A 27,006-nucleotide genomic window follows, 5' to 3' on the forward strand; every position below is an offset into this window, starting at 1 on the left:
TTTGTTTCACGCTGTAGTTCTGTTTGCCAATATGATCCAAGCCTATGTTCCACAAACTGTTTGTAATGATGCACTTTCAGAGACTTAATTCGTTAAAAAGGGATTTATTTACAGTGATTTTCAGGAGCTATTTTGCAGCTAATTCTAAAATACGTTTGCACTAGGAGAATCCCTCCCACCAGGGTGATTCCCCGCTCTGAGTCCCAATCGCCCAGGCCAGGTACTCTGCTGTGTTACCCTTATAATGATCATCACAGTTATGAATATAATTTGAACCAGTTGGGTGGTGGAATGAATCTGTGGCTTCTGACTACTGCTTCTCAGTTTCCCAGAGGTATAAAGCTCCACTGTTGTGCTCTGATCCACCAGAGGTAAAAGACAATAAATATCAAACGTGCCCTTGTGATACGGTTGGGTTTTGGTAGAAGTGGAGGGAGGGAGGGCTTACAGTAAGAAAAATAAATTCTACAATCTCATTAAGTTAGTTGACCATGCTTGATTATTTGCATATTAATCTTTGGCATTTGGTGATAGCTACATAATATACAGGACAGGAGCCCCTTGGCCCAATTGATATTCCCTGATGATTGCACACATGTCCTGCACCATTCAGGACTCTTCAGATACTGAAGAAGTTCATGTCCAAATTCAGCAAGACCTGGACAATATCCAGGCTTGGGTTGGCAAATGACAGGTAACATTTGCATCACACGAGTGCCAGGCAATGATCATCTCCAACAAGAGAGAATCTAACCATCGCCCCATCACATTTAAAGGCACTATCACTCCTGAATCCCACACTATCAACATCCTAGGGGCTAACATTAACCAGAAACTTAACTGGACTAGCTATATAAACACTATGGCTACAAGAATAGCCAAGAGACTAGGAATCGTGCAGTGAGTAACTCACCTCCTGACTTTCCAAAGCCGGTCCACCATCTACAAGGCACAAGTATGATGGAATACTCTCCATTTGCCTGGATGAGTGCAGCTCCAGTCACACCGAAGAAGCATGAAACTATCCAAGAAGAAAGCCTGCTGGAGTGGCACCCCATTCACAAACATTGACTTACACTTGTCAGACACCAACCACAGCACTGAGCCAGACCTGTCTCCAGGTCAAGCACCTCCTTCTCCAACTCTTCAATCTTGGATTTCCCCTCTTATGTCGACCCATTCATAAAACCCTGACAGAAGATTTGGACAAGGAGTCTTGCCCACTTTCCACCACAGCCTCAGGAAGGGGAGCCTCCCTGCTCCTTTCTCCAGGCAGCCCAAAATAAGGGAACTGAACGAGTCCAGGAACAGTGTGTCCTGCAGCAGCAGGTTGTTAAAGTGCAAGTATATGGACCCCATCCAAGGTTAGGACAGAACAAATTAACCCAAACCAGGCGGTGGTCCGAGCACAGCCCCCACTGCACATAAGCCGCCAGAACACAGGGCATGTACGCCTTAGAAAAGTAAAGGCAGTTAAATTTGATGCTCAACTCCAGGCAACAGAAAAGTTTGATTTGTCACATGTATTAGTACACAGTGAAAAGTATTATTTTTTGCGTGCTACAAAGACAAAGCATACCGTTCATGGAGAAGGAAATGAGAGAGTGCAGAATGTAGTGTTACCGTCATAGCTGGGGTATGGAGAAAGATCAACTTAATGCAAGGTAGGTCCATTCAAAGTCTGATGGCAGCAGGGAAGAAGCTGTTCTTGAGTCAGTTGGTACATGACCTCATACTTGTATCTTTTTCCCCAACGGAAGAAGGTGGAAGAGAGAATGTCCGGGGTGCGTGGGGTCCTTAATTATGCTAGCTGCTTTGCCGAGGCAACGGGAAGTGTAGACAGAGACAATGGATGTGAGGCTGGTTTGCGTGATGGATTGGGCTACATTCACTACCTTTTGTAGTTCCTTGCAGTCTTGGGCAGAGCAGGAGCCATACCAAGCTGTGATACAACCAGAAAGAATGTTTTATATGGTGCATCTGTAAACGTTGGAGAGAGTCGTAGCTGACATGCCAAATTTCCTTAGCCTTCTGAGAAAGTAGAGATGTTGGTGGGCTTTCTTAACTATAATGTCATCATGGGGGGACCAGGCCAGGTTGTTGGTGATCTGGACACCTAAAAACTTGAAGCTATCGACTCTTTCTACTTTGTTCCCATGGATGTAGACAGGGGCATGTTCTCCTTTACACTTCCTGAAGTCAATGACAATCTCCTTTGTTTTGTTGACATTGATGGAGAGATTACTGTCACCGCACCAGTTTCTCTATCTCATTCTTGTACTGTGTCTTGTCATTGTTTGAGATCCAACCCACTACGGTGATGTCGTCAGCAAACTTGAAAATCCAGTTGGAGGGGAATTTGGCCATACAGTCATAGGTGTACAAAGAGTATAATAGGGGGCTGAGAACACAGCCTTGTGGGGCATCAGTGTTGAGGATAATTGTGGAGGATGTGTTGTTGCCTATCTTTATTGATTGTGGTCTGTGGGTTTGGAAGCTCAGGATCCAGTTGCAGAGGGAGGAGCTGAGGCCCAGGCCATGGAGTTTCATAGGAATAATGGTGTTGAAGGCAGAGCTGTAGACATTAGGAGTCTGACATAGGTGTCTTTGTTATCTAGGTGTTCCAGGGTTGAGTAAAGGGCCAGGGAGATGGCGTCTGCTGTGGACCTGTTGCGACGATAGGTGAACCGCAGTGGATCCAGGCAGTCTGGGAGGCAGTAATTGATTTGTGCTGTGACTAACCTTTCTAAGCACTTCATAATGACGCACGTCAGAGCCACTGGATGATAGTCATTAAGGCATGCTACCTGGCTTTTCTTTGGTATCAGGATGATGGTCATCTTCTTGAAGCTGGTAGGGACCTCAGGTTGGTGTAGAGGTTGAAGATGTCTACAAATACCTCCTACCAGCTGCTCCATGTAAGACCTGAGTGCTCATCTAGGTACCCCATCTGGTTTGCGGTATGTTAACTGTCCCGGCTGGACTCAATACACATCTCTTTAACCTGTGCTTAACCCTCTCTCCACTCACATTGTCTGTACCTTTAAGACTTGATTACCTATAAAGACTTGCATTCCATCCATTATCTTGTAAATTGAGTGTGTGTCTTTTTATGCCCTGTTTGAGAACAGAACTCCCACTCACTTGATGAAGGGGCAGCGCTCCGAAAGCTAGTGGCTTGTGCTACCAAATAAGCATGTTGGACTTTAACCTGGTGTTGAGACTTCTTACTGTGTTTATCCCATCTGGGCCAATTGCTTTCCATGGGTTGATTTTTGAGAAGGCTGCTGTGACATCAGCAATGGTGACCTGGGATACAGGTTCGTCTGAGGCTTCCGGGATGGAGGGCGTGCTCTCACTTGTTCAAAATGGGCATAGCATGCGTTGAGCTCATCGGGGAGGGGCGCATTGGAGCCAGCGATTTTACCTGCCTTCATCTTGTAGCCTGTTACGTCTTGCAGCCATTGTCATAGTCGGCAGGCATCTGTGTGGCTAGCCTGGGATTCTAGCTTGGTCCAGTACTGTCTTTTGGCATCTTTGATGGATCTCTGTAGGTCATATCTGGCTTTTTTGTATAGGTCAGGGTTGCCTGACTTGAACACTTCACACCTGGACTTCAGCAGGCAGTGGATATCCCTATTCATCCATGGTTTCTGGTTGGGAAACAAGTGGATTTGTTTCCTTGGCACAGTCTTCTACACACTTACTAATGAAATCAGTTACAGTAGTGGCGTAATTGTTCAGGCTGGTCACACAGCTTTTAAATACTGGCCAGTCTACTGACTCTAAGCAGTCCTGTAGATCATCTGATTCCTCAGACCAACATTGCACGACTTTCTTTGAAATGGTAGAATCCATCAGTCTTTGCTTATAAGCCGGGAGCAGGAGCACAGCCTTGTGGTCTGATATACCAAAGTGTGAGCGGGCGATAGACATTTTTGATATTTGTGTATCAGTAGTATAAGATGTTTGGGTCTCTGGTGGATCAGGAGATGTGGTGGTGGTACCTTGATAGGACGCTCTTGAGCTTGGCCTGATTGAAGTCCCCAGCCACAACGAACAAGGCCTCAATGTTTCATCTCAAGGCTATTTGTGGTGGTGTATATTTTGACCAGTGGGGTCTTCATGTCCGCATGGGGTGGGATGTAAACTGCTGTCAGGATAACAGAGGTGAACTTCCACAGAAGGTAGTAGGAGCAGCATTTTAGCGTTAAGTACTCTAGCTTCAGTATACAAAAATAATTGGAACTTTAAAGTACTTGGTTCTGGTATTTCCTGGGTTTCTCAGTGGAAATTTGCTGCTTGAAACAATGCTGTCTTGTAAAAGTTCAAGACAGTTGCCACCTTGACAGGAACTGACATAGTTTTTCCCATTGTGCAATTTGGTCTCAATCGAGATACAATTCCATCACCAAACTGCTGGTGAAATGCAGATAGCAAAGGCCAATCTTGTCCTATGTCTTGGTAAATGTACTTTACTCTGTCTGCCAGAGCCTAGCAGTATATCTCTCCTTCCTCCTCACCTCAAATATAATAAACCGATAGATATACTAAAAGAGAGAGCCATCTCCTTAATTGTACTTGCAGCAGTTTAAATTTCAGCTGCAAACAAGGGGAACAAAAATAAAACCCAGAAGAAGCAATAAACATGAGGTCTGAAGTGAAATCTGACGTGCAGACAATGCAGAACAAGCAAACAATTTAACAGCAAATTGAATATTGAGGAAAATTAACTTTGAAAGGTATTGGTGAAAATTTCTAAGAATGCATTCACCAAAATGGCTAACCCATCCATGTAACTCTACCACATCTGTTATAATTGGATGCTCAATTTCAGCAGATTTTTCACTGAGAAACCCAGGAAATACCAGAGTACTTTAAAGTTCCAATTATTTTTGTATAATGAAGCATTGCCTTGCCTGCTAAAAAACAGGACCAGGTTACATTCTGCACTGAAAAAAGAAACACGTCAAAAGTTTGCTCTCCCATTCACCCAATTGGCACCAAATCATTTGGTTGGAAATTTGGCCCCCTTGTTTACAAGACAGGCAAGAACAGGACAACTGAAACCCAAACTGCACAGTGTATCTGGAGACATGGAAGCCTTGCTGATCTTAATAGCTAGATCTTATTTACTTAATTATTAAGCCTCAATTATGCAAAGTTTCCAGGTGACCTGACCTGCCCGACATGTGTCAGGTCCACTATCTGGCTGAAACGTGTTGTAAGAACTTTATTACAGTAGATCAGAGCTGGGGACACATTGGAACGCGAGTGAAAAATCCCAGCTCAAATGTCCAGCAAACTCTACAGGAAAAAAAGAGAATAGTCCATATGTACTGGTATAGCATCATTTCTTGCATACATATAAAGACTTGACTTCATTTATAAACAATGATTTGATGAACCAGAGCTGCTGGAACATGCATTTGTATATAGGGAATCACTTTGTTGCAAATTATTGTCCTTCTAATGATTTTTCCAAATCCCTTTTGTGATCTTGGAATTCCAAAATTCAATAGTGACATACCTAGTCTCATTACATCTGCCTTTATTGAGTCACCTCAGTTGTAAAGTGGTGCAATATGGAAGAACTGTCTGGTTTCATGAAACTACTGCAGTAATGGATGGGACCCAGAAATATGGAATACAGCACCCCATTAAGTTGTTGCAGATACCAGAGTCCAGCAGGAGCAGTAATTTTCCTCCACATCCCCCTTAGCACAGGTGGAAATACAATACCACTGCTAATGCCCCCAAAAATGAACAGAATTGTGATCCATGGATATTCACCAGGATCATCGTCAGAAGGGTGGGAACAAAGTCACCCCAAACAAAGGGTGGGGACAAAGTTAGCACCGACTTTATGCTGGCTCACCCGAAGAAGACATCTTGGCTCAAATATCATTAAATTATTTGACAGTGGGATCACCCCACTGAACCCAATCCTGGTCTCAACCAACATTAGAACTGCAATTGCCAAAATACCTCATGGCAATCAAGTATAGAAGACCAGAAGGAGGCTTTGTTACACCTTCATAGCTCTTTTTGTTTTGAGACCAACATACGCCGCAGAAACCCAACCAGCAAAGGGGTGGGATTTTCCAAACGCCTGTGTGTTTTGCAGAGTTGGCCCACCATTGGCTTGCGGCGGGATCTTCCTGTCCTACTATTGTCAAAAGGGTCTCCTGTTGTTTGCGCAATCTGCCACAGGAAACCCACAGCAGGGTCATAGAATTCATGGAATCCTTACTTCGCAGGAGGCCGCCATTCGGCCCATCAAGCCTGCACCAATGATTCCACCCATGCCCTATCCCTGCAACCCCATATACTTACCCTGCTGATCACCTTGACACAAATGGACAATTTCGCATGGCCAATCCATCTAACTCGCACATCTTTGGACTGTGGTAGGAAACCGGAGCACCCAAAGGAAACCCACGCAGACACGGGGAGAACATGCAGACTGTGATCCAAGCCCAGAATTGAACCCTGGTCCCTGGCGCTGAGAGGCAGCAATGCTAACCACTGTGCCACCATGGTGCCATTGGAGCAGCCGGAAAATCCCGCCCTTTGACTTTCCTGGTCCATGTTGATCATTAGCACTTTATGTGGCACATTTGCCACAGAATTGTTATTTAACTTCATCCTTTAAAATTTTTGTCTGTCCAGATAAAAAATATGGTCCAAACATTCCATCTCCAACAGCATTTGAAATGGTAAGGTTGAAAAACATGGTCTAGAATCATTATGAAGCACTTCACTATCAACCTGGTTGAACAATACGAATAAAAAATACACTGCACAATGGCAAATATTCATGCACTTCCTAAAAGTACAAGCATGCCTTTGTTTTACCAAGGTACTCTGTTGCCATGGCAGTACGTTTACCCGGAGACAAGCAATAAATACAAACACAATGTAAACATGAGGCTGCATCACCCACTCCTGCAGCAGCAGCACAGATATATCCATTCTGTGGATCACTGACTTGCTGGAATGCTCAAAATGTGTGTGAACAGGATCAAGCGAAGGAGTCAGAACCTGCAAATGAACATCACCTCACATTTCTTCAGTGGCTGTGATATTTGGATTTTTACAGGGTTTCATTTTTACTGTTCTGCACCTTTTAAAGGGGAGGTACGTTGAGGTTGCAGCAAGTGCTTAAGGATTTGAGTTTAGCGTTCAATAATGGCACAACATGGCAGACTTTCCGGTTCTGCATCGGAGGTGGAGAGGAGGAGAGATGTGTTCTATTCACAGGAGACCAGGATGCCTGCAAGTAAAAAATTGCAAAGACAGTGGAGCCAGATATCTGTGACGGTCATGTTAGGCAACTAGACCCAAGGACGTGGATGCAATGCCACACAAAGTTGTGTCCTCAAATGTCAAGGTCAATGAATGCATCTTCAAATACCATATTCTACCAAACGTACTATGAGGCTCACATACTGCTCAATGCACCACTTACCCTACCACTCACATGCTATCAATCCCCACTCATATCTAAAATTCTTAGATTCATCCCACCCTCACACATTGCCTCATACCTACATCTTCCAGCTTATACATACAGCCAGATATTCAACCATGCAGCCACATCAAACACATTATTCACTTTCCTCAAAATTGCAAGATCAGGTGGTGAGTAACCAAAGGGAGCAGCACCTAAATTGATAGTGGACAAGCAATGCTTGTCTTACCCTTACAAAACAGCGCAAAATGAAAAAGGGACATGATTGGCGATGGGAGTGTAAATGAAAGGACAGCTCACATACAGTAGAGCAGGATGTCCAGGAGGCAAATGATACATCTGCAGCCCACTCAGAAATAGGAAGCTCAGACAAGAGGCATGAATCTGTGTTTCCCTTCTTCTGGGTCTCGTCTATACAAGGAAATGTACATAATTGTCAGCCCTGGTAACAAGCCATCTGTGTCTTATAGATTTATGTACAACAGATTTGAAAGATCTTGGATATGCCACTATTAGCACCTCTGGAAGAATCCTGGAAGTGAATTACTGGGAGTGAATTACTGGCGGGGGGCGGTCACTTTGACAGCTGCTGCTAATTCCTGTCTACCAAATGGGGACAGGTCCTCGTAAAGAGGCCACAGATATCTCCCACCACCTGATGACAACCTCAAGCCCATGGAAGCATGGCTCCTGGAGGTCAAAGCCCCGGCCTGCAACATGGGTAGTGGTTCTTGAGACCACCACTTGTTTCTTGTACATCTCTTTCCTAGGCGCATTTCTGACTGTCCATGGTTGACTCATCCAACTGCGATACCAGTAAATGCAACTCCAATTCCCGATTCACCAACTGTCCTACACCTCACCTTCCCTCTGTATTGACCATCTCAGCATTTGCTTAGCCGCAATGCTAATCTAAAAGCCATCACAAAATAAATATTCCAAAACAAATTTGTAAATCATACAGTGCCATATTGCTTATAAATCATAGAATCCCTACAGTGCAGAAGGTGGTCATTCGGCCCATCATTGTTGCACCGTCTCTCTGGCAAGAGCATCTTACCAGGCCATCCCCATAACCCCATGCATTACTCTGCCAATTCCTGGACCTACACATTCTTGAACACTCTGAGGCAATTTCAGCATGGCCGATCAACTTAACCTGCACATCTTTGGAGTATGGGGAAAACTGGAGAACCTGGAGGAAACCCATACAGACACGGGGAGAATGCAAATTCCGCACAGTCACCCAAGGCCATAATTGAAAATGCAGCAGTGCTAACCACTGTGCCACTTCAAACATCAACTAATCACCCTCGTGCAGTCCTTTAGTGCCCGTCTTCAGTATGCTTTGGGCCTGTCTTAGGGCTACACTGATTACTTTCAGTGGGGGAAACTGCAGATGGCCTTGAGCAACTCTGGCCGTAAGGTGGTTCAGCTTCCGGCTGCACCTTTGCACTATGGGTCGCAGGACAGACTGCCTGATGGGCAACAGCAGAGACACTAGCAGAGTGGCAGTGGTAGGAGGGAAAATGCTATCCATTCTGTGGGAGTCTGTGCTCCAGAGAACCACAGCAACTCCTCTGATGCAACATGTTAGAAATCCTAGTAATCTGGGGATAGGTCAAAAACATAACACTGTAGTACTAGGGCAGCCTCAACTTCTACTGAAGCCAAATAGAATGTACAAATGGTCGGAAGCTTAAGTTGAAAAATTGTGATGCATCAAGTGTATGCACATGGGTAGTTGACTCAATGTTACATTTCCTTTTTTTACATTGCCACAAATCTTAATGATTAATCGAAATTCTAGTCTAATCTACTCGATGGGCCGAAATGGCCTCTTTCCGCACTGTAGGATTCTATGATAATGCCACTTCCACATCCTGTTGTTATTGCGCAATGAAAGCTAACTTGTCCTTTCAAACTGGTTTCATGAGAAACATTAGCACAGAACTAATTCGGCAGATGTGCAACGTGTGCACAAGTGGTTGAAGGAGGATTCAGTGGTGGAAATGACTACAAGGTTTAATTTGTGTGTTTCATTCTAAATAAATCTTCAGCATTATCGGGGCAATCCAGGCAACAATTATCTGGTCTAGTAATGGGTGCCACATCTTCTTCCTCCAAACACGAATCATGAGCCTATTTGTCCTCCTTCACCTACAATCTTCTCCTCTGTACTTTGTGCACAAATGTGTCGACAGTGCTATCCAGTCACACTTACACAGCAAACCTGCCCCCCAATGCTCAGTTTGGTTTCCGCCAGGGCCACTCATCTCCTCACCTCATTACGATGTGGAGATGCTGGCGTTGGACTGAGATGGGAGCGCTGCTCCTTTCTCAGGAGAGACTGGATTACACTTCATCTAACAATTTAGCAGTGCTCCGAAAGCTCGTGATGCCAAATAAACCTGTCGGACTTGAACCTGATGTTATGAGACTTCTTACTGTGCTCACCTCATTAGTCTTGGTCCAAATATCAGCAAAAGAGCTGAACAAGAAGCAAGAGACACACTGCCCTTGGCATCAAGGCATCATTTGACCAGTATGGCATCAGGAAGTCCTAACAAAACTGAAGCAAATGGGAATCGGGAAAAGCTCTCTACTGGTTGGAGTCATACCTAGCACAAAGGAAGTCGATTGTGGCTGTTGGAAGTAAATAATCTCAGCCTCTGGATATTATTGCAAGATTGCGTCCCAGGACCAATCGTCTTCAGCTGCTTCACTAATAACTTTCATTTGATCATAAGGTGGGGATGTTCGCTAATGACTGCACAACATTTAGTACGTTTCACAACTCCTCAGATGCAGAACACTTTACAGTCAATTATCAACTTAAGTGCGATTATTGTTGGAAAATGCAACAGTCAATTTTCAAACACCAAGCTCTCACAAACAGCAAAAAGTAAATGAACGATTAACTGTGAAGTGGTGTTGGCTTATGGATGCACGTTGGCTAAGACTCTTGCACTATGTGATCTTTTATATCTTATCCTCCACCACCTCCAGTCACAAACCAAGACTGTGCTGAAATTCTGAATGGTGCTTTAATCCATAACCTTATGACTCACTACCTTTTGTGTCTGATAATCATAGCATCCCTACTGTGCAGGAGACCATTCAGCACCGACCACAATCCCACCCAGGCCCTATCCCTGTAAGCCCATGTATTACCCTAGCTACTCCCCCTGACACTAAGGGGCAATTTAGCATAGCCAATCCACCTAACCTGCACGTCTCTGGACTGTGGGAGGAAAACTTCACACAGACAGTCACCCAAGCCGGGAATCAAACCCGGGTCCCCTGGCTGTGAGGTAGCGGTGCTAACCACCGTGCCACCCCACAAGTCTTTTTCACCTTCACATTATTGTCTCCTGAAATGTTGAACAATAGGAAGTGCAGGCCCATCCACAGAAGCTGTCTTGTGCCATGTAAAGCACTGGAAAAAAAAGTGTGAAATGTAACAAATGACTAGTGATTCATTACATTAAACAAATTTATTTAATGCCTTCACAAAATTAGAATTGGTTATATTCAAGCTGATGACTGCCTGTCCCCTCCTCCAGAAATGATTCAGTTGGCAAGGCAGAAAAATGATTTGCTTAAAGGTTGCGATAGTAGCAAGTGTGAGCAATGGTAATTAGAATTGAAGAGCTTCAGCAGTCCAACAGCTTTGGAATGATACTGATTACTGCACCAATGAAAGATTTTACAAAAGAAAACTTAGTTAATGATGGAGCTGAAAAACAGACAAGTTGGCAAATAGACAATGTATATTTTATACAATGGCTTCTGTTAATGTTAGCTTATCTCAACTGCACTAGATTTGATAAACAAGATAATGACAATCATTCTTTTGAAAAATTGTAAGAAAAAATTGTAAGAAAAGGCATCACGGTTGAAGTACAATCCTGTTTTTCCTTACAGTAAATTCAAATTATCCACCACTTTTTGATCGAACCTGCTTCTAAATTACGCTGCAGGTTTTTAAGAATGGAACATGGTTATTCATATTGCCAGCTGTGTCACCATTTTCACATATGGTCCGAGAGGATTCAGATCTACTAATAATGAAGCAATGCTCATAATACTCCACTGTTCTCCATCCAAAACAGCTGAGACACTGTACGACTCGATCTGAATTCCAGCTGAAGCAAGCACACCTGAATTAAAAAAAGGCAGCATTTTTATATTCACCTGAAGCACTCACCAGCTGTAGCATAACGGCAAGATTATTCAGAGTTGGTCATTTAAACTGTTCTTTTAATTGGATCTTTAAACATTTTGAACGAATACCAATCAGCACAGAGCACAAAAAAAATCTGCTTCACGCCTCCTGATCCATTCTTGCCTCCAGCTGACCCAAGCCAATCACCAAATGGCAGAAAAGACCCCACCGGGAGGAGAAATGGTCTTGAAGGGGGAAGGGTATTATGATGGCCACAGGGGAGCATCAATAGATCTGCCCATGGACCTCTTAGAATATCTGCTAACTGGACTGGTTAGAAGGACAATTCAGATCAGGTAGTGAAATAGGGAAAAAGCTCTGGCTTTCAAGAGGGGTATTATGTATTACCAATTATGAATCTTAAAGCAGCCCTGGAACAACATGCTAAAAAGTTACAAATTGTTTATGCAAGAGAGTTCCAGAACCAAGATGACATGGCAGTCTCTGTTCAACTCTCCTACCACCAAGCATGTCATCCTGATACCAACTCAACCCCCAACATACTCTACTTACAACTCCAAAGAGAATAATGGAAAAGCAAATTTCCAGCATCCACAGGATTCTGAAATAATACTCAGGTCAGATAGCATCTAACAAGAGAGAAACTGGGTTCAGGTCGATGACTTTTGTCAGAATGGATGGAAGCACAAATCAACTCTGTTTCTCTCTCCACAGATGTTGCTTGACTGCCAAATATATTCAGTAACCTTTGCTTCTATTTAAAGGAGAATTAGACTTTGGGCAGAACCTTAATGGAGCAAATGTTCATGTTATCATTTCATAACTATGTCACAAACAAAAGTAATTTCCTTATAAAATATGCAAGGACATGCTATTAAACTATAGGAAATGTAACAGCAGGGATCAAACTAGTTCATTCATGTAGTTTCCTCAGGGCTTAATGGATAGTGATTAGGAATGATAATTCCACAATCTATGTAGGAATGAGACTAAATGCTGTTCTTGTCGTGGTATGCCAAATTAATACAGACCAGGGACTAAACCTAGAGGCTTTAGACACAGCAAAGCACTACACTTGCATTTACCCATTGCAAATCTATCTAATTTACTTAGGTAGGTATTTTGAAGCCTAGAATTTAGAAAAGGCTCCAGATTTAGCTTAAAGTACCAATATAAAATACAAATTGACTAAAACCTGAAATAGTAAAATTAAGATTGGGCAAGGCATATACACGGTGCAAAGATATCTACCATCAATTGGTTTAAATTTAAACTTTATTTTTATATTTAACCGTATCAAGAGGAAGTAATCAAAACAATTAAACAAACACTAATGCTAAAAAGTCAAAAAAGGCAATAAAGATTCTAAATGATGAGAACATATAGCTGCATTTCTTACCTACAACAGATGGCAACGTTTGAGGATTTTGCACAGCTTTATAAATCAATAGGTTTCCCTTCAGGGGAACGATATGTCCAAATGTTGCCCCATCAAGTTCCAGTAGCACAGGAATATCTGCTTGTACAGAACCCAGGAATTTATGGGAGACACAAGGAGTCGAGATCTCCAGTGTGCACACATTCATGGGAGGTTCTGGCATTGAGTTGCTGTGCTGAGTGGTTATCTACAAGAGAGAGAATGTACATTTATATAGCATCTTAATTAAGACTTCACAAGTTACACCCTGATCAATGAAATATTGGCAAATGTTGGAGCCAATTTGCAAAGGTCCCTCAAGCAGCAACTGTATAAGTTACCAGATGAAGTCTCTTTGGTGCTGATCTATGAGGGAGAAAGGTTGCAATGATGTGGAGATGCCGGCTTTGGACTGGAGTAAGCACAGTAAGAAGTCTCACAACACCAGGTTAAAGCTCAACAGGTTTATTTGGTAGCACAAGCCACAAGTTTTCAGAGCACTGCCCCTTCATCAGGTGAGTGGGAGTTGTGTTCACAAACAGGGCACATATGGACACAAACTCAATTTACAAGATAATAGTTGGAATGTGAGTCTTTACAGGTAATCAAGTCTTAAAGGTACAGACAATGTGAGTGGAGAGAGGGTTAAGCACAGGTTAAAGAGATGTGTATTATCTCCAGCCAGGACTTGATAGCCAAGTTCCGCACACGAGGACGGCCTCAACCGGGATCTTGGATTCATGTCACACTATCTGTAACCCCCACGACTTGCCTGGGCTTGCAAAATCTCACTAACTGTCCTGGCTGGAGATAATACACACCTCTTTAACCTGCGCTTAACCTTCTCTCCATTCACATTATCTGTACCTTTAAGACTTGATTACCTGTAAAGACTCGCATTCCAACCATTATCTTGTAAATTGAGTTCCTGTCTATATATGCCCTGTTTGTGAACACAACTCCCACTCACCTGATGAAGGGGCAGTGCTCCGAAAGCTTGTGGCTTGTGCTACCAAATAAACCTGGTGGACTTTAACCTGGTGTTGTGAGACTTCTTACGGAGAAAGATTGGCCAGGGCACCAGAATAATCTGTTCAGTCAAATTATGTCTTATGACCTTCTGTATGCCGTAGACAGTTGGAGCTTCCTTTCGAGACCTAATTTAAAGGATGGCACTTCACACAATGCAGCAGCCCTATAATATCACTCTAGAATTAGCATCCCGTTCAATAGTCCGGTTTGAACCAAACTCAGTCAAGTTTGGTACTATGTACAATGTGCAGAAACTTCAAATAAATAAAGAACTTTGGAAAGATTAAACAATTTCAACTTATTTCCTCTTCAGAATACTTAATGTTTGATGGATTTTAAAATAGCAACTGAACTTTAAACATCCCCGTGTGTACAGCAAACAATTTTACGTGGTGGAACACACTTACAAATAACAGATTTTTGTATTTAACACAGGTGGTGAAATTTGATGTCGGAGTGCAACAAATCACCCGACCAACCCACAGAGTTAATTATGTGTTATAAGTCTCACTTTTCAAAGGCATCACAATTGAAGGTGTTGTGGCTCTTTCATTAACTTCCATGGCTTGCAGGTTCTGGATGCCCTCGGTTCAGTTCATCCTCATTTTGCCAATAGTCTTCCACTACCCTCTTCCAGGTATTCATTTACCCAATCAGAAGGAATACACTGAAGTTTTGCTAAAATATCTAATATTATTTATTGCCTTCTGGACTTTACTTTATCCTGCAAGGGACATTGCCATGAAACAAGCAGGAAAAGGCTCAAACAACAGACCGAGGACGACTTGGGTCAAGAAACAAGATACTTGGTATAATTATTCCACCATTAGTGGTTATGCCTTCAGGCGCCAAGGTTCTAAAGCTCTGTTTCTCTACCTCGTTCCTAGATAAGATGCCTCTTAAAACTTACCTTTTTAAACCAGGTTTTTTGGTCACCTGTCCTAATATCTCCTTATATTGTTCGTTGTTCAATTTTGCTCCATAACGCTTCTCCGGAGAAACGTGGGGCATTTTATTATATTTATGTAGCCCCTTTAATGTAAGTTGTTGTTGCTGAAAGAAACTCAGCCAGAGTTGCAATGCAGATTATAATGAACACTCCGGCTGGGATTTTCTGCTCTTGTTCGCGTGGGGCAGTTTCAGTGACAGGAACAAAAAATGTCTAGGAGAAACCCAATGTCATATTTGCTGCGATCATCCCCTGCCCCATTAGTGGTGGTCTGCATTTCCCATCGTTGAATGTGGGGAACCTCATTTGAATATATTAGCATATCATCATCAGGCCCATACACCGGAATCATGCCCACTGGAAAGGGCAAGGGCGTAAAATGTACTCTGGATGGAGGATTTCAATGTCCACCACCAAGAGTGTCTTGGCAGCAGCACTATTGATCGAGCTGGTTGGGTCCTAAAGGATAGAACTGCTAGAGTGGGTCTGCAGCAGGTGGTGAAAGAACCAACAAGAGGAAATAACCTACTTGACCTCATCCTTACCAATCTGCTGGCTGCAGATGCATCTGTCCGTGACAGTATCGGTACAAGTGACCACCGCACAGTCCTTGTGGAGACAAAGTCCCACCTTCACATTGAGAATAACCTCCGTCGTGTTGTGTGGCACTATCACTGCTAAATGGGACAGACTTTGAACCGATCTAGCAACTCAAGACTGGGCATCCATGAGGTGCTGTGGGCCATCAACAGCAGCGGAATTGTACTCCAGCACAATCTGCAACCTCATGGCCCGGCATATCCCCCACTCAGCCATTACCATCAAGCCAGTGGTCCCCAGCCAATTCAGTTCACTCCACACGATATCAAGAAACGGCTGGAGGCACTGGATACTGCAAAGGCAATGGGTCCTGATAACATTCCGACAATAGTACTGAAGAATTGTGCTCCAGAACTTGCCGCTCCCCTAGCCAAGCTCTTCCAGTACAGTTACAACACTGGCATCTACCCAACAATGTGGAAAATTGCCCAGGTGTGTCCCGTACACAAAGGAGGACAAATCCAACCCGGCCAATTACCACCCAATGAGTCTACTCTCGATCATCAGTAAAGTGATGGAAGGGGTCACCAACAGTGCTATCAAGCAGCACCTGCTCAGTGATGCCCAGTTTGGGTTTCACCAAGGTCACTCAATACAGCCTTGGACAAAAGAGTTGAATTCCAGAGGTGAGGTGAGAGCGATAGCCCTTGACATCAAGGCCACATTCAACCGAGTGTGGCATCAAGGAGCCCTAGCGAAACTGGAATCAATGGGTATCAAGGGGCAAACTCTGCTGGTTGGAGTCATACCTGGCACATAGGAAGATGGTTGTGGAGGGTCAGTCATCTCAGCAGGACTCCCTCAGGGTAGTGCCCTAGGCCCAATCTTCAGCTGCTTCATCAATGACCTTCCCTCCATCACAAGGTCAGAAGTGGGGGGATGTTCGCCAATGATTGCACAATGTTCAGTACCATTCGCGACTCCTCAGATACTGAAGCAGCCCATGTTCAAATGCAACAAGATCTGGACAATATCCAGGCTTGGGCTGACAAGTGGCAAGTAGCATTCACACCACACAAATGCCAGGCAATGACCATCACCAATAAGAGACACTCAACACCACTCCTTGACATTCAGTGGTGTTACCATCACTGAATCCCCCACTATCAACATCCTTGGAGTTACCATTGACCAGAAACTCAACTGGACTCACCATATAAACAGTGGCTACAAGATCAGGTCAGAGGCTAGGAATACTGTGGCGAGTAACTCACTTCCTGACTCCCCAGAGCCTATCCACCATCTACAAGACACAAGTCAGGAGTGTGAAGGAATACTCCCCACTTGCCTGGATGGGTGCAGCTCCAACAACACTCAAAAAGCTTGACACCATCCAGGCAAGTGGGGAATATTCCTTCGCACTTGATTGGCACCACATCTGCGGAACAGAGCGTCTCAGTGAGTATAAAACTAACTTACCTCGGGGATCCGCGGCCTAGTCTGCAGGGAGCGGTCAGAGGGCGGAGCAGAGCGTCTCTGAGTAAAAAATTAACTTACCGGCGAAGGTGATTAGCAGTTGCAGGTCACATTTGCATAAGTGCAGTCCTGTGACCAGAAGATGGTTTGTGGAGGAGCTGCTGTGAGGGAACAGTTAAACCCCCTTTCTTTCCCTCCCTCCCTCCCTCCTCGTCTAACCAAAAACAAAGTCGGCAGGAGGACCACAAGCAAGGGAGAGGAGAGTTGCAATTATTTTACCTGTATAAGGACAATATGGCAGCTAGGGCAGTGACATGCTCCTCCTGCCAGATGTGGGCAATTAGGGAGCAATCAAGTCTCCCTGACAATTTTGTCTGCAGGAAGTGTGTCCAGTTGCAGCTCCTCACAAACCGCATTGTTTGGTTGGAGCGGCAGGTGGATACACTGCGGAGCATACAGGAGGTAGTGTGTGTGATAGACACTAGTTACAGGGAGATTGTCACACCGCATGTTCAGACAGGTAGATGGGTGACCGCCAGGAGAGGCAGGCAGGTAATGCAGGAGTCTCCTGTGTCTATTCCCCTTTCAAACAGGTATACCACTTTGGATGCTGTTGAGGGGGATAGCCTGTCAGGGGGAGATACCAGCAGTAGCCAGGCCTGTGACACCACAGCTGGTTCTGCTGTGGGACAGGGTCGGGCAAAGAGCAAGCGAGCAGTAGTAATAGGGGACTCACTAGTTAGAGGCACAGACAGGCGTTTCTGTGGCTGAAATAGAGACTCCAGGATGGCGTGTTGCCTCCCTGGTGCCAGGGTCAAGGATGTCTGAGCGATTGCAGGACATTCTTCAGGGGGAGGGTGAGCAGCCAGAGGTCATTGTACATATTGGTACCAACGACATAGGCAGGAAAAGGGATGAGGTCCTGAAATGTGAATATAGAGTTAGGCAGAAGGCTAACGTGCAGGACCTCGAAGGTAGTAATTTCAGGACTACTACCGGTGCCACATGCTACTGAGAGTAGGAATAGGAGGATTAGGCAGATGAATGTCTGGCTTGAGAGCTGGTGTAGGGGGCAGGGATTTAGATTTTTGGATCATTGGGATCTTTTCTGGGGAAGGGCTGATCTGTTCAAAAGGGATGGGTTACATTTGAACTGGAGGGGGACTAACATCCTGGCGGGGAGATTTACTAGAGCCACTCGGGAGGGTTTAAACTACTTTGGCAGGGGGGTGGGATCCAAAGCAGTAGGGAGACAAAAGAGAAGTTTGAGGACAGCACAGAAGTTAAAAAGAGCACATTAATTAGTAAAGGCAGTGGTCAGTAATCCTAGTACCAGACAGATCAGGCAAAAGCAAGACAGGGAGCAAGGGAAGTCCAGATTAAACTGCATCTACTTCAATGCAAGAGGCCTGACGGGCAAGGCAGATGAACTCAGGGCATTGATGGGTACGTGGGACTGGGATATTGTAGCAACTACGGAAACATGGCTAAGGGAGGAACAGGACTGGCAGCTTAATGTTCCAGGGTACAGAAGCTATAGGAAAGATAGAACAGGGAGGTTAGAGAGGGGGGGGGGGGTTTGCACTTTTGATTAAGGAAAGCATCACAGCCGGACTGAGAGGGGATATATCCGAGGGTATGGCCACTGAGTCTGTATGGGTGGAACTGAGAAATAAGAAGGGGGAAATCACTTTGATAGGGTTGTACTATAGGCCCCCAAATAGTCAGCGGGAAATTGAGCAGCAAATATGTAAGCAGATTATTGATAGCTCCAAGAAAAATAGGGTGGTTATAGTCGGAGATTTTAATTTTCCCAACATTGACTGGGACAGCCATAGTTGGATGGAGAGAAATTTGTTGAGTGTATGCAGGAGGAATTTCTCATTCAGTATGTGGATGGCCCGACTAGAGAGGGAGCAAAGCCTGACCTCCACTTGGGAAATAAGGAAGGGCAGGTGACAGAAGTGTTAGTGAGGGATCACTTTGGGACCAATGACCATAATTCTATTAGTTTTAAGATAGCTATGGAGAATGATAGGTCTGTCCCAAAAGTTAAAATTCTAAATTGGGGCAAGGCCAATTTTGATGGTATCAGGTAGGAACTTTTAAAAGTTAATTAGGGGAGTCTGTGGGAAGGCAAAGGGACGTCTGGTAAGTGGTATGCTTTCAAAAGTGTGTTAACCGGGGTTCAGGGTAAACACATTCCTCTTAGAGTGAAGGGCAAGGCTGGCAGAAGTCAGGAACCCTGGATGACTCGGGATATTGAGGCCCTGGTCAAGAAGAAGAAAGAGGCACATGACATGCATAGGCAGCTGGGATCAAGTGAATCCCTTGAAGAGTATAGGGGATGTAGGAGTACAGTTGAGAGAGAAATCAGGAGGGCAAAAAGGGGACACAAATCTGTTTTGGCAGATAAGACAAAGGAGAATCCAAAGAGCTTCTACAAATACATAGGGAGCAAAAGAGTAACAAGGGAGAGAGTAGGGCCTCTTAAGGATCAACAAGGTCATCGATGTGCTGATCCACAAGAGATGGGCGAGATCCTAAATGAATATTTCTCATCAGTATTTACTGTTGAGAAAAGCATGGGTGTTAGGGAACTTGGGGAAATAAATAGTGATGTCTTGAGGACTGTACATATTACAGAGAAGGAGTTGCTGCAAGTCTTAAAGCGCATCAAGGTAGATAAATCTCCTGATGAAGTGTATCCCAGGACGTTGTGGGAGGCTAGGGAGGAAATTGCAGGTCCCCTAGCCAAGATATTTGAATCATCGATAGTCACGGGTGAGTGGCAAATGTTGTGCCTTTGTTTAAAAAGGGCTGCAGGGAAAAGCCTGGGAACTACAGGCCAGTGAGCCTCACGTCTGTGGTGAGTAAATTGTTGGAAGGTATTTTGAGACAGGATCTACAGACATTTAGAGATGCAAGGACTGATTAGGGACAGTCAGCATGGCTTTGTGAGTGGAAAATCATGTCTCACAAATTTGATTGAGTTTTTTGAAGGGGTGACCAAAACGGTAGATGAGGGCAGTGCAGTTGATGTTGTCTACATGGACTTTAGCAAGGCCTTTGACAAGGTACCGCATGGTAGGTTGTTGCACAAAGTTGAATCTTACGGGATCCAGGGTGAGGTATCTAAATGGATACAAAATTGGTTTCTTGACAGAAGCCAGATGGTGGTTGTAGAGAGTTGTTTTTCAAGCTGGAGGCCTGTGACCAGCAGTGTGCCTCAGGGATCAGTGCTGGGCCCACTGTTATTTGTCATTTATATTAATGATTTGGATGAGAATATAGGGGGCATGGTAAGTTTGCAGATGACACCAAGATTGGTGGCATAGTGGACAGTGAAGAAAGTTATCTCCAATTGCAACAGGATCTTGATCAATTGGGCCAGTGGGCTGACGAATGGCAGATGGAGTTTAGTTTAGTTTACACAAATGCGAGGTGATGCATTTTGGTAGATTGAACCAGGGCAGGACTTACTCAGTTAATGGTAGGGCGTTGGGGAGAGTTACAGAACAAGAGATCTAGGGGTACATGTTCATAGCTCCTTGAAAGTGGAGTCACAGGTGGACAGAGTGGTGAAGGCGGCATTCGGCATGCTTGGTTTAATCGGTCAGAACATTGAATACAGAAGTTGCGACGTCTTGTTAAAGTTGTACAAGACATTGGTAAGGCCACACTTGGAATATTGTGTGCAATTCTGGTCACCCTATTATAGAAAGGATATTATTAAACTAGAAAGAGTACAGAAAAGATTTACTAGGATGCTACCAGGACTTGATGGATTGAGTTATAAGGAGAGGCTGAATAGACTGGGACGTTTTTTCTCTGGAGCGTAGGAGGCTGAGGGGTGACCTTATAGAGGTCTATCAAATAATTAGGGGCATAGATCAGCTAGATAGTCAATATCTTTTCCCAAAGGTAGGGGAGTCTAAAACTAGAGGGCATAGGTTTAAAGTGAGGGGAGAGATACAAAAAAGTGTCCAGAGGGGCAATTTTTTCACACAGAGGGTGGTGAGTGTCTGGAACAAGCTGCCAGAGGTAGTAGTAGAGGCAGGTACAATTTTATCTTTTAAAAAGCATTTAGAAAGTTACATGGGTACGATCGGTATAGAGGGATAAGGGCCGAATGTGGGCAATTGGGATTAGCTTACGGGTTTTTAAAAAAAAGGGCAGCATGGACAAGTTGGGCTGAAGGGCCTGTTTCCATGCTGTAAACCTCTATCTACAAACATTCAATCCCTCCACCACCAATGCTCAATAGCAGCAGTGTGTACTATCTACAAGGTGCACTGCAGCAATTCACCAAAGATCCTTAAGACAGCGTCTTCCAAATCCACAACCACTTCCATCTAGAAGGACAAGGGCAGCAGATTAATGGGAACACCACCACCTGCAAGTTCCCCTCTAAGCTACTCACCATCCTGACTTGGAAATATATCGCCATTCCTTTGCGGTCGCTGGGTCAAAGTCCTAGAATTTCCTCCCTAACGGCATTGTGGGTCAACCCTCAGAACATGGACCGCAGCGATTCAAGGCGGCAGCTCACCACCACCTTCTCAACAGCAACTAGGGATGGGCAATAAATGCTGGCCTGCCAGCGACGCCCATGTACCAAAAATGAAAAAAAAAAATTATACTCACCGTCAAAATGTCCATCTAAGGCAGTGTGATGTCGGTACAGCGGTGAAGAGCGACTGGCTTCAAAAGGCATGCATGGGATGAGTACACTTCTGAGGGGAGGTCAGAGGTGAGCACAGCACTCATGGAGCATCTCCACGTATTCAAAGGGGGAGAGGGGCACCGGGGGTTGACTCAGGGGTACTGGGACAACACCAGAAGGGAGACCGGAGGGAGGAAGGGTGGGGTGTGAGTGTGGGACCAGCAAGGTGATGAGAACACAATCTACAAGGGAGATGATGATGTGTGCGCGAGAGAGAGTGGTGATTACCCTTAAGCTGACAGTAAATGAGATCCCAGTGGGTGTGCACTGGGTGTGTAACTGAAAGTTGAGATTGAGGAGGAGGGTGACTTCCGATGGCAGAACAGAGATAATTCAGCCTCTTGCGGCACTGGATGGCTGTCCTCTTCCGCAAGGTGTTAGCGCTGATCACAGCTGTGTGCAAGGGTGGCCTTTAAATGTGGTACCCTGATCATTAAAGGTGATGGCGGGTCGGGCAAATCAAAAACCACCCACCAGTGATACAGCGTGGAACCCATGTAGGAAGGTTTTCGGCACCAAGTACCACACTACATGGCATGAAAAGCTGCCATTGTCGTCGTCGTGCCCGAAAATGGGTGCAAATCGATGGTAAAATCGCCCCCATCATCTCAAGCATCTCCTGCCAGGCTGATGCCACTGGGTACTCCCTCAGTTGGACAGAGATCTGAATGGCATCAAATCAACAGGCAGTGATGAGGTACTGAAGCCCACTACATAATTTGTTCTCTGTCTCAGTAAATACAAAAAGTAGATTGCTCAAGGTCTCTCAAGCCCCAAACACAGCATTTGTTACATGAGTTATGGCTGAAAGGAGGGACTTGAGTAAATGACAGCGCTGCTGTATAGGGTTCTGGAGTGTTCAAACATTCCATGGTGATCTGTCGAGTGGATCAATAATAATGCAGAAATGCACACTTCTGGGTTGTGGACTCTATAGTGTCCTCAAACTGTGTATGTTGCAAACATGTTCCACAATGGCTGTGTGATCTGCTGATGCTGAGCTATTAAATCACATCTGTAGCCTGGCCCTGAGGTCCAATTTTGGACAAGTTGGTTGCTGAAGCCCTCAGACTGATCCTTTAGCCAATGGATTGCTGCTCCTCCAATTTACCAGTGCCTGGTCCTCTTCAGTTCTGCTCGGTTTCACTAATTGACATTGCAGTGGATGTTTCGATGCATGTGCTTTCTGCTGTGTGACTAGGTGATGCAGAGTGCTGCAGGATGCTCAGCCGCGTCCACAGATTGGTCTCGACCATTTACCTCTCTTAGGAACCTATAGTAACAGAAGGACAGGTTTAGAATAAATGATGATATGCTTTACTTTGAATAGAAGCTTGTATGGAGATATTTAATATTAGGCGACCCACCTCCTCACCTGAGCTGTACATACTGCTGTTTCTCCTGCAGATAGAAAAGTGACACACATTGGAAAGAGGAAACTATTCAGCCAAATATCCAAGCCAATAATTTGCAGGTTAGTCTGTGAACATACAGTACGCAGACAGCTGTTTGTAGTATGTTCACTGTTTTTGCCACATGTAACTACTCCCATTATTGTAGCGGCAATACCCAGTACTCAAGCACATGCAACCTGTGCATTTGGCTAGTTATCAGAGTGCTGTGCATTTTCCTTTTGTGGAGCAGCAGAGTGGTTAGCACTGCTGCTTCACAGTGCCAGGAACCCGGGTTCAATTCCCAGCTTGGGTCACTGTCTGTATGGAGTTTGCACATTCTGCGTGTCTGGGTGGACTTTCTTCGGGTGCTCCGGTTTCCTCCCACATTCTGAAAGACGTGCTGGTTAGGTGCGTTGAACCGAACAGGCGCCGAACTGTGGCGACTATGGGAATTTCACAGTAACTTCATTGCAGTGTTAACGCAAGCCTTACTCGTGACTAATAAATAAACTTACTCCAACTCAAATACAAACGGAATGGCTGTAAACATGCCTTCTACACCAATATTAGAAAACAAAGCTCAATGTATTCAAAATTTACCTACTAGGAAATTTCTTCTTTACTTTCTCCAAGATTCAGTGCACAGGAGAGACTGCATTCACTCGTCCAATCTTCTCCATTAAAGCTGCTTGGACTCTTTCCATTACTGAAGGGAAGCATCAACTCCAAAAAAGGTTTCCACCTTTGAGCTGCCTCATTAAATGGAGCTGTTCTGCTTCATTTGCTTACGATGTGGAGATGCCGGCGTTGGACTTACCGCAGCCTTTTCTCCTCCTCACCAGAAGGAGTGATAAGGACAACTAACTAGTCTTGAAAAGTTATGAACACAATATAGCTTGTTCTATTAATATAGATCATGGGCTGGATAACTGTAAATCCAAGCAAATAGGCTGACCTTACATTGTGTGCAGGAACTATTTCTCCAGGCAGCATCTACAATTTCATTAAATGTTCTTTTATAGCTGTAAAATGTACCCCAAATCTGTTTAGTGATGCACTTTTTAAATGCCTTGATAAAATTAATACATGTGTAAATAAAAGATGTATTTACACACCTCTTCATACCAATATTAATGTTAGGGGAACAACCTTTTGGGCCATGAACACAAAATTCATCCTCAGGTGGACAGTTAAATGCAGGTTAAAACAATGAGCATAATTTTCTTGAAAAATGACAAAATAGCTAACTTACAGCAAGTCCTGCTTCTTTTGCAAACAATGATGCATTGATGAGGTTGACATGGTTCGCTAAGTCTCCTTTAAGCAGCCCTACCAACACAGCAGTGGCAACACAATTCCCAGCATTTTTCAAAGATGCACCTTGAAAATTCAAAAATACCGTCATAATTTAAATCATAAATATATTTATTTACAGATTTTTATCTCTTGTTTTCATGCTGTCAGCTGTTAATCACAATTCCAACACAGCCAATCTCCTTATACTCCAACATCATTAGTTTCAGGATCTGTGTTTTAGATTTGCAAGTCAACTGCAAAAAAAATATTCTTTGCTCGCATTAAACTTCTTTATTTTCTTTCTCCAAGTCCTGGAAGCTCAATCTAAAGTACGGCAAAAAAAAGTTATGAAAAACACATTGGATTATGTCACCTCATACAGACTAGAAAGACAATCAGCCATGAATTTTCTCCATTTCATAGTCAAACTTTTTATTAGACAAATTTAATTCTAGTTGATTACCTCAGATATAGTGAAACCCATAGCCAGCTGTAACCAGTGGAATAGTGTAGGGCAACACAATGGGGGGTGATCTTACCAGAATTTGGCAAAGTATCAGTTCTGGTGAGAAAGACAGTGTGTTTCTCTCCAGATCTTATGATACACTACCAAAAAAAGGTTGCTGGTTTCATGCCATCACGGAGAGGTGTGGGGCCTAAACATGCCACCAAAGCCTGGCTGCACTGACACACCACCACGAAGGTCTCAGGGCCTCCCCTCCATCTCCCATAGGGCTAGACTCATCTTTATGCCCCCAGGGGAGCCCCACGACAGGTTCATGTCTGGACGAACCTGTTGTAAATCTTGTCAATGTAACGATGGCAAGGTTTATAAACACACCCATGGCTCAATATTTGGATATTGCGATCTCGCCAGCAAGATTCGCAATTTCCAGGTTTCGTCGGATCTGGAGCCCCCACCGGCATTCCGGTGGACAGCAAGAGTGGACACAAGATCCTGCCCAATGTTTGGCATCACGGACCTCAAAACAAGTCAAGACTCTGACATTCACGGAGTTTGCAAGAATACTAAGAATTGATATGGTGTTTGAAATCTATTCTCATGTCAGGACCCAGAAAATACAAGCCAAGACTTGAGCGGAACCACCTTATAACTAGGCCATACCATATTCTCATATAGCCATTCCCTTCAAACACTGCCACACCACTGCACTCATCTCAACCATGAGTTGATTGCTCCCCCAAAACTGTGCAGAACCCTTCGAGAGAAAAGGGTGCTGATAACACTTTGTCCAAATTGTGTTACTTACCAATTGTTGTAACCTGTGCTTTCATTTGACCATTTTCCTGTCCAGCACATGCTTTTGCCAATGAACCCAGTGCTTCCCCAAGCTGGATCCAGGGTTTGGTTTCAGGGGCCATGGCATGGCTAAGGGCTTGGGCATTAATCTAACAATGGACAAGGAAAAAAAAACGCCAGTTAGTCAACTTTACTACTGAAAAAACTAACAAGTAATATCAGATCACATAAGGAATCTCCTCCCCCGTTGCAAAATTTGGGGTTAATTGTAATAGGTTTTACAGCAATGTTGTCTCAAATATTTTATAACATTGCAAAGGTCTGAGGCAACTTTCTCTTTAAGTAATAAAAACAGAAAATGCTGGAAAAAGACAGCAGGTCTGGCAGCATCTGTGGAGAGAGAAACAGAGTTAATGTTTCAAGTCCGTAGCTCTAAAGAAGTCACAGACTCAAAACGTTAACTCTCTCTCCACAAATGCTGCCAGACCTACTGAGTTTCTCCAGCTTCTTCTGTTTTTATTTCAGATTTCCAGCATTCGCAGTAGCTTTTCTCCAAGTAGTTGTTTTGGTTACAGATAAACTAAACACGTTAGCTTTTATGCTACTCTTGAATTTAATACTGAACGACTTTTCTTGCACGGCTAATTTAGGCAGAGTTTTTTTTCCGATTTCCTCTCATTTTTTTTTTACTCAATGAGAAGTTCCTGTTCAAAATGCTTTAAAAAAGTAGCAACAATACATACCACTCCAACAAGTGACCTTCCCTTCACCATGTCCACAATCTGAGATGCAATGTCCTTTCCACAGCGTCCCTGGGCTTCATGGGTGCTGGCACCTAGATGTGGACAACTGACTACATTTGGATGCTTCACGAGAGAAAGATTCTTAGGTGGTTCCTGAGGACAGCAATATAAAACACAAAGCATTAAAAGCAGAACTGCAGACTCATCCGTTTCCAATTCTGATGGTTGAAATACAATGCAAATTCCACTCTGAAGTATAGATAAAAAGTGCGCCCTATTAGAAAACATCAATGCTTACAAGCTTCATCTGCTATAACAATGGAAGTGCAAAGCTTAGAACAAGATACACAGAGGGCGATTCTCCCAAAAAAGCTGTAATTGCTGAATTTGTGGGAAAACTGACATACATCTTGATCGCTGGCCAGCCCGGGACCCCTGCAGTGCCGACCCCCCCACCCCCACGATCGGGCCAGCCAGCACCCCCCTCCCCCCCATGTCCAGGAATGCCC

General features: G+C 44.2%; 1 protein-coding gene across 1 annotated transcript in view; it reads right to left on the reverse strand.

Moving 5' to 3' along the window:
• Positions 1-10,954: 10,954 nt before the first annotated feature.
• phgdh (phosphoglycerate dehydrogenase) overlaps positions 10,955-27,006 on the reverse strand; it is a 39,363-nt gene continuing 23,311 nt past the window's right edge. Inside the window, exons 8-12 of the mRNA XM_078229201.1 lie at positions 26,498-26,650; positions 25,765-25,903; positions 24,450-24,577; positions 13,063-13,288; positions 10,955-11,637 (exon numbers count right to left, since the gene is read on the reverse strand). Coding sequence (XP_078085327.1) covers positions 11,483-11,637; positions 13,063-13,288; positions 24,450-24,577; positions 25,765-25,903; positions 26,498-26,650 — 801 coding nt within the window. The 3' untranslated portion in view covers positions 10,955-11,482. The remainder of the gene's footprint in view (positions 11,638-13,062; positions 13,289-24,449; positions 24,578-25,764; positions 25,904-26,497; positions 26,651-27,006) is intronic.

Source organism: Mustelus asterias, chromosome 14 (assembly GCF_964213995.1).
Source record: "Mustelus asterias chromosome 14, sMusAst1.hap1.1, whole genome shotgun sequence".
Classification (NCBI taxonomy): Eukaryota; Metazoa; Chordata; class Chondrichthyes; order Carcharhiniformes; family Triakidae; genus Mustelus; species Mustelus asterias.